Source organism: Nothoprocta perdicaria, unplaced genomic scaffold, assembly GCF_003342845.1.
Source record: "Nothoprocta perdicaria isolate Ctin4 unplaced genomic scaffold, notPer1 scaffold_215, whole genome shotgun sequence".
In the NCBI taxonomy this organism is placed as follows: domain Eukaryota; kingdom Metazoa; phylum Chordata; class Aves; order Tinamiformes; family Tinamidae; genus Nothoprocta; species Nothoprocta perdicaria.
The window spans coordinates 913,830-921,530 of NW_020455371.1; the positions used below are offsets into that span (position 1 = coordinate 913,830).

At 40.3% G+C, this 7,701-nt stretch overlaps 1 protein-coding gene across 1 annotated transcript; it reads right to left on the reverse strand.

Moving 5' to 3' along the window:
- Positions 1–1,364: 1,364 nt before the first annotated feature.
- Positions 1,365–6,608, reverse strand: PRDX4 (peroxiredoxin 4). The gene is made up of 7 exons (XM_026038681.1): positions 6,497–6,608; positions 5,330–5,446; positions 4,751–4,873; positions 3,698–3,828; positions 2,359–2,393; positions 1,819–1,865; positions 1,365–1,488 (listed from the first exon to the last, which is right to left on the reverse strand). The coding sequence occupies exons 3-7, from the start codon at positions 4,834–4,836 to the stop codon at positions 1,485–1,487; spliced, it is 303 nt and encodes a 100-aa protein (XP_025894466.1). The 5' UTR covers positions 4,837–4,873; positions 5,330–5,446; positions 6,497–6,608; the 3' UTR covers positions 1,365–1,484.
- Between the last annotated feature and the right edge of the window lie 1,093 nt (positions 6,609–7,701).

The following is a 7,701-nucleotide window of genomic DNA, read 5'->3' on the forward strand; positions in this document are numbered from 1 at the left end:
AGGAGCCCGCGGCTCGGGCACCCTTTGCCGGCACGGCCGGGTAGGGTGGCAACGTTGGGGGGTCGCTCCCTGGGACCGCTCTGTGCTTGGAGGGGGGGGTCGCTCCCCGGACCCCTTCATACAATTTTTCATCTACAGCTGGGACCAAGCGTCCGTCGGGCTCACTCCTAGCAGGGATTTGCTTGGTGGTTAGTCACCGCCAGCGTGGCCAGCCCAACACGTGTTCAGGAGCCTCTTTGCTGAGGAAATGTTAAGATCCAAATGGTCCGTGTGTGGTGGAGAAGCCTTTAGTCCGGGCTCAGAGGAGAGCTTACATTAACTTGGGGAGAAGTTGGAGCTCTGAAAATCTGGTCTTTTGGTGTTTGAAAAGACAAGCTCAAAATGGCAGATTCCTGCATCTGACCTCCGTGCACTTGAGAGAGGTCTGTAAATATCCCCAGGCCAGGCTCTTGAGAAGCAACTTAAATGAGACTTGCTCGTGGGTGCTCTTTTCTTTAGGTGACACTCACTTCTATTTGCTGACACAGCGTTTAAAGGCTTTTAGTTTTCGCCCTGCTGGAGCTTATTTGAACATGCTGATCCTACACCTGTGCCTAAAATGGATCCAGGTATTTTACCACCACCATAGAAACCACTAATTCAAGCAACAGGCAACTGCTAGTAACGTGCATATAGAACAGGCAAGTTTACTTCTATTGCTGCCCCAGTGTTTCATTTTCACTATGAATCTGAATTATCTTCAACTGGCAAATTGAAAACTGTATTTATCTTTGCCAACTGTGGACAATATTTTTCATTGAGTCTTTTCTTTCCTAAGCTTTCCTAAGGGAACTCATCAGGATGTTAACTACAAATACATGAGGAAAAAAGTCAGTGGCTCAACTCTTCCAACTCTTGAATTACAGGAACTGACACAGTTGTCTTTCCTCATGCAGTGGTACCAGTTAAGGTAGTGTAGCTATGTTAATAGCTTAAACAAGTAGCTGTTTTCCAACTTCAGACAAACTAGAAATTTAATTCAGTGGCCATAAGTGCACATTTGGCTGCAGGCTACTCCTAGTAGTCCTAGTGAACCATAACCAAGTTGCTGTTTGCCAGCTGTAGCTCCCAGGATGTGACCAAGCAGACAAGAGTTTACAGAAATGAAGCAGTCTAGCAGTAGCAAAACTTAGGAATCTAAGCTGCAGATGCCAAGGAAAGGACATTTTGGGAAAAACGAGCATCTAAGCAACACTGGCTGGGTAAACATGGTTAAATGTATTTCATGAAACTATCCTATAACTAAGGAGCTAGTCAAGCTCATCTTTAAACAATTAGAGCTAAAGGGGTCCACTGTGGTTAGGCATTAGTCAAATACAAGAAAGTAACAAAATTAATGAAATTTTATTGTCAAAAATCAAGCTGAACGTGACCTATGGAATTCAACAGAAGTAAGCCTCAGTTTAGCTTATCGAAATACTTCAGCTTCCCAGCGGGATCAGGAATTATCTGTGAAAGAAAGAAAAAGAAAAGGTTAGTCTGAAAACACAATCACACAGCTACCTCTGTACTGTAAAATCAGCCAACAGCACGTTGCCAAGTGGGGTGTTCAGGCCAACCCACCCCCACCACCTGAGGCTACTTGCCAGCCGCCCTGACCCTAGGCTGCTCTTTCCCACTGTAGGTGCCTGAGAGCAGAAGGGTGCAGGCAGTGGAAGCGAGAGTGCAGGGTACCAAAGGAAGAGTCCATACACCCCAAGGCACGTAGCTCCACGTTGCCTACCCCAAAAGTAAGGTACAAGTTAACAGTGGCAATCTAGTGCTTTAGAATCTACTTACAGTTCTTCCCTTGGCCACCACACTCTCATGGCTTCCTCTGGCTTGATCTAATCAAATCAAACATGTTTAGAAGGCGGCAGGACTACCAAGGTCAAAGCATCCTCAAACAAGTCTGTTGGAACTACATTTTTTTCCTACAGAGAAGTAGCTTATGCCTTTACTTCAGCACTTTAAAGGGGTAGGATTGGAGCTACTGAGGCAACAGCACCTGGCCCTGTCCTTCCATCTTGCACGTGTATAAACTAACTTCCCATCGAGCAGTGACCACAGCCATCTGTGGTCAAGGGCTCTTCACATGTGATTAGCAGAATGTGAAAACTCTGAGGCTGATCCATAACTTCTGTTATTTTATATGAAACAGGTAATTACCCAAAGGCTCTGAGGTTACTAATACCTGAAACACTCCTAATAAAAAGGACCATCACTCAGCCTTCCTATCATCTCACTGAATGCTGCAACAATTTTGTGTTTTGCTTTAATGAAAATGGTTGCTAGGTGTTTTCTAGTAGTGTCGGGATTTAATTATAAATTGTGACTTACTGTTTCACTGCCAGGTTTCCAGCCAGCAGGGCAAACTGCGGAGAGAAGAAAGACAATGAAGCTAGTAAAAGTAATTATTTTCACTTTTTTTTGCGGGTGGGGTGGGCCTTTAATATTACTCTTTCTGGAAGTAAAACAGCACAGAACCATCACTTGTAAATATCTGCAACTACTAAATATTCATTTTTTAAGTAAATCGATGGTGTCAGTGACACATTCACAGTTAGCACCATCTGCCACTCCCATTAACTGAAAGCTGCTTATCCCTGGATGGGTGTTTGTAGCTTGGTTTAATTCTCATGCTCTCCTAGACAAAACATTGCCAAAATAATATCTGAGAATAAACACCTATTCTTGCTGCTCTTACCTATTCTTGACAAGTTTCATGATAAAATACAGGTGAACAACATCAAGACCTGGCTTGTTTTAAAACCAATGCAAGGGCAAGCCTGTTAAGCAAGAAATCAGCTCAAAGTTCCCACAAAGTTCCCACTGTTCCAAAACATAACAATTGGTAACCTTTCTGTTCATAGGTAAACTGCAGTTATACTTCTCCAGATAAAAATGCTTTTAAATGCCAAGTGAAATTGAGCTGAAATGAAAATTAAACTGCTGAATATCTGAATTTTAAAATAAGTATATTTAAATAATGTGTTTAAGTTCACCATTTAAAGTGTACGTAAAAAGTTCACCCTGTGGCTGAATGGGGTGGGGAATAAATCCTCACTCTGAGCCCCAATCTGAGAGAAAATAATGACCTGAAGTCCGTGACACTTTGTCAGGGAAAGATCACCCTGGAGTGCCTGTCAACTGGTGATCTAACCTTCACAGTCTCCAGGTGCTCCTTGACATGAAGCACTTCCAATTATTTATTACAGATCATCATCGATAAATAACATGGGACAAGGACTGCCATGTGGTACCTCTCAATTCTAGTCTACCAAAATACACTGAAATATCAGGACTAGTTCTTCAGTATATCATATGTTGTGCAGACTTCTGCTTGTGGAATGATTTTTACATATATATTATAAATAATATATACACACACACACACATATATAAAAACACACACATGCCTCAATTTGGCCTGAGAGCTGCTTCATGCTCTGCATTCTCACAGCGGTGAGAAGTGAATTCCTGTGTAATTACTACACAGAGACAACCTAGGGAGGAAGGAGGCTCACAAAAGCCTGAAGCAGGACAATCAAAACACTTCAGATCCTTCCCCATTCTACTCTCTGATGATACTGAGTTATCGAGTACCTTGCTTGCAAAAAGCTACAAATGCACCTTCCAGTCTAAGCAATTTTCATTTAAAAGATATTTTAAAGAGCACCTTCTCCATGTTTGTCTGTGTATTGAAATGCTTGCACTAAACGAAGTGTTTCATCCACTGATCTCCCAACTGGAAGGTCGTTCATTGTGATCTGCCGAAGGATCCTCTTATTGTCAATAATGAAAAGGCCTCTGTGAAAACACATGAATTTCTCCTTTTAGAAAACAGACGTAGTTACACTGCAGTGTTCACGCGCTGTTTTGTGTCTGCTGGATGGGAGGAATTTGATCTCTGCAAATAATGTACAATACACACAGCCTTACAATGCTACTTATGGGTAGCATCAAATGAAATGAGCTGAGGAATAATTAAAAACAGAGGAGGAGACACATCTTTGCAAAGATAAAGCTACACTTCAGGGTGTGGCAGAAGGTAAGACAGTTACAGAGTTCCAAAAACCAACCAGTAAAATTTAGGAAAGAAGTGGGCCGTTCGTACAGCTCTCTTGGACCTTGGGAGGTCCCTGAATCAGGGCAGCCCTGGGGAATTCTCACTATGGAGCTGCCGAGTCTCCCAGCCTCAGCGCCACCTCCGCCCTTGTTCAGGCTCTCTGTGGCTCTTCGTGGGCTCTTCAGCATTTATCTTGTCCCCGAGCACCAATGCCCAGGTAAAAAGTGCTCTTGCTTTACAAAAATACCACTTTCTGTCGTGTTGCTCAGCACATTAGCAAAGGAGTATTTCTGCATCTGTGTGGGACTACTATGATTCCATGCATATTAACAAGTATTTCAAAGTATTAAAGGAAGGCTTCACATGAACATTATTTAATGCAAATTATTTGGGCAGTGGTAACAAATCGTTGGTGTACTGGGCTGCCGGAACAGTTTGAATTGTGCAAATGAGAAGGAAAAATCTTTTGTAGGTACACGCTGCAAGTTAGCTGCAGATTGCTAATACAGCATGAAACAAGATCAGGGGATGTGTCTTCAATTTCACAGAAAAAAAATGCCACTCTAATAATGTATATGGGTAGCATAATTTCAAATATTTCTTTAACTGTGTAGTAAGATGTCCTACTCCAACAGAGCAAAATGAACTGAAAAAGTGCAATACCTAAGTGTATGCCCTTGATCTTCCAGATACACGCCATAGTCCTTTGAAATCTGATGGGTCAAATCCGACAGAAGTGGAATCTTCATTGGTCCAAGCCCTCCTTGTTTTCGAGGAGTATTGATCCTTTGAAAGGAGAGAGAGATATAGTAGTATTTTTTATTTTTATATCCTCTACAGAAAACCAAGCCATAAACTAGAACAGCAGAGGCAGGAATATTTATTGAAGGTTAGTTTTTTTTTGTTCTGCCCACGGGGGAGCTGAATGCCATTAGCTGGGGCAGTGTAATACATTACTACAGATACTTGCAACCATGTACCTGTACTTTTTTTTTTTGTATTTGAAATATTTTGGATTGGGACATGATATATTTCAAGCAATATATATTAAGCAACCTTCAAAAATAACGGTATTTTCATACACTAGAGTTTAATTTTTTTTACCTTTTTTTTTAAAGTTTTATCAATGGCATCATGATTTTATACATTAAGTTATATTTATGTACACTATAAATCTGGCAATACTATTCTTCAGCTAAGTTGGACGAATTAATATATTTTTTTAAAATACAAAATACATACCATGCTAAGTGAGTGAACTTTGAGTCCACGGAACATGCTACTACTTCAGTGTTTATTGCTCTGAATTCTTCAATTCTGTCACTGAAGGCGATTATCTCGGTTGGACATACAAACGTACTAGATAAAAGAGAAAAAAAAAGTAAAAACTCCTTCAAACATTCAGAAAGTTCCCCGTTTACCTTCTTAATAACTAGCTTCATCAAAGCAGTTTTTTTTTTTGAAGTGGGAAATAGGTTGTGGATTTCTCAGAAATTGTTTCAGATTTTATTTTTTTATTGCCTCTTCAAATATACATCAAAATGCTGATTGACAAATTTTCCCATCTCGTATTCTACCCTAATTGAAGAATCACAGAATGGTTGAGGTTGGAAGGGACCCTCTGCAGATCCTCACATTACAGTTTACTGCTGAAGAAGATTATAAGCCTACAATTAGCTTATGATCTGGAAGTGTATTCACAACTACTTTCTCCTGGACTTTCCAAATATGAAGGGCTGGATTTAAGCATGCTATGCCAAGTCAGTGGAACATATTGTACTCTTTCGTGCAGTGCATGTCTACTTGTTTTAAGTATTTTAATTTGACCTTCTTTTGCTACAGAAGGGAGAGAATGGTAAAGATGATCACAATTCCTTGGCCTTTAACCTGTAAGAAAGTAGGAAACTAAGAGGCAAACCATTCCCTTAATAAGTCAATTAAGATAGTTATGCATCTTGGTCACTGTACGGCTTAATCTCCTCCTCAATTTGAGGAAAAGAATGGGGTTGCTTGGTAGAAAGCAGAAGTGTCTTCACTGAAACTGCAAAATTACTGCACTCCAAATAAGGGAGGGTAATGCTAAATACTTTTAGGATGTGGAAAAAGACACTCAATGTCCCTCATACAGTACCTGCAGAGACGAGATACTAACTTCTGTCTGCAGCAGTGATTTACAGCATAACACAGAATGTGTTACGGAGAATTTATCAGGACAAATACTTTGTTTTTGTTACAATTTGACCACAATTATTAATGCACAAAACCAAGAAAAGCCTTTTCTCCCATCAACCCCTTCTCTTTGCCCAGACCCTCACCTGAAAGAGGAAAGACATACAGGAAAAAAAAAAGTGAATTATGAGTCAAATACAGAGGCACTCAGTTTAATATGTCTACAGTGGTCTTACTTACAAGTCAAGAGGATAGAAAAAGAAGACAAGGTATTTTCCTTCATAATCTGTTAATTTTAGCTCTTTAAACTCTCCGTTGATGACAGCTGTTCCTTCCCAGTAAGGTGCAGGCTTGGAGACTGAAATATAAAGAAAAGTCAAAAGTAAGCGACTGCATGAAGCCTATGTTCAACTAAAGGTCTTCATCAGCTGGCCCAATGTACATAACTTTCAAACTTATGTTTGAAAAATAATGTACTGCACACAACTGAAAACCCCAACTAACAGTTGACCCAGGTTGCAGAGTGCTGAAGCAATACTTATTTCTTGCTTTTGATAGGACAATATATAGCTGTAGAACATACACAGGGAAAGTACGCAACAAGGACTGCAAAAAATACCCTAAAACATCAGGCACAAACACTAAAACATCGGACATGTTGTGTCTGAGATGGGGCATGCACTCTTCTTTGTTTTCACTTTATACAAACTCACAAATGATGCATCAATATGAGCACAAAAAATCAGCAGATATGACTGACAAAATCAGTTTTAAGAATGCTGAAAAAAAGTGTTCTTCCTCTTTTTTTTTTTTTTTTTTTTTTGATAAAATTCTTGATCAGATTTCAATCTCAGGACTTCCCTCTAGTGTTTTTATGCTTTTTCACAAAGTCTTTTGAAGATAAAGACCTATTCTCACGCAAGGCCAAGGACTAGTGCTCAAGTTACTTAGACTGGCTGACAGTTTTCCTCAATATTTTGTTTCTTTTGGGGAAAAAAAAAAAAAAAGATATCCCTCACTGAATCTGTAGCATAAAGTTATCTTCAGTTGATCTCCAAATTAGCAAAGAGAAGGAAGAAGTAAATAAAATATACTTCATTTTGATCATTTTAAAATGAAAGTTTTTAACTTTTTTTTTTCTGTTTAAAAATAACTTGCAGAAATGCTGCAATAACATATATTACAAAGAGAGAGGGAGAGAAACAACTGGTTACGTGGATATCTTGGCTGCCTTCCAGCGTTTTCCACACCATCTGTTTGCCCAGGTTTAAAATTCACGTTCTGCCCTCGCTCCCTTCAGGAAACGTGTCCTACAACTGCAAATCCCCTCCGCAGGGACTGCCGCTACTATGCCCGTTTTTGCCCCAATTTGCGGTTCCTCGGAGGGCAGTTTCCGAGGGCGGGACGCGAACACGCAACGCTCCCCGCGGCGCACGTAGGCACCC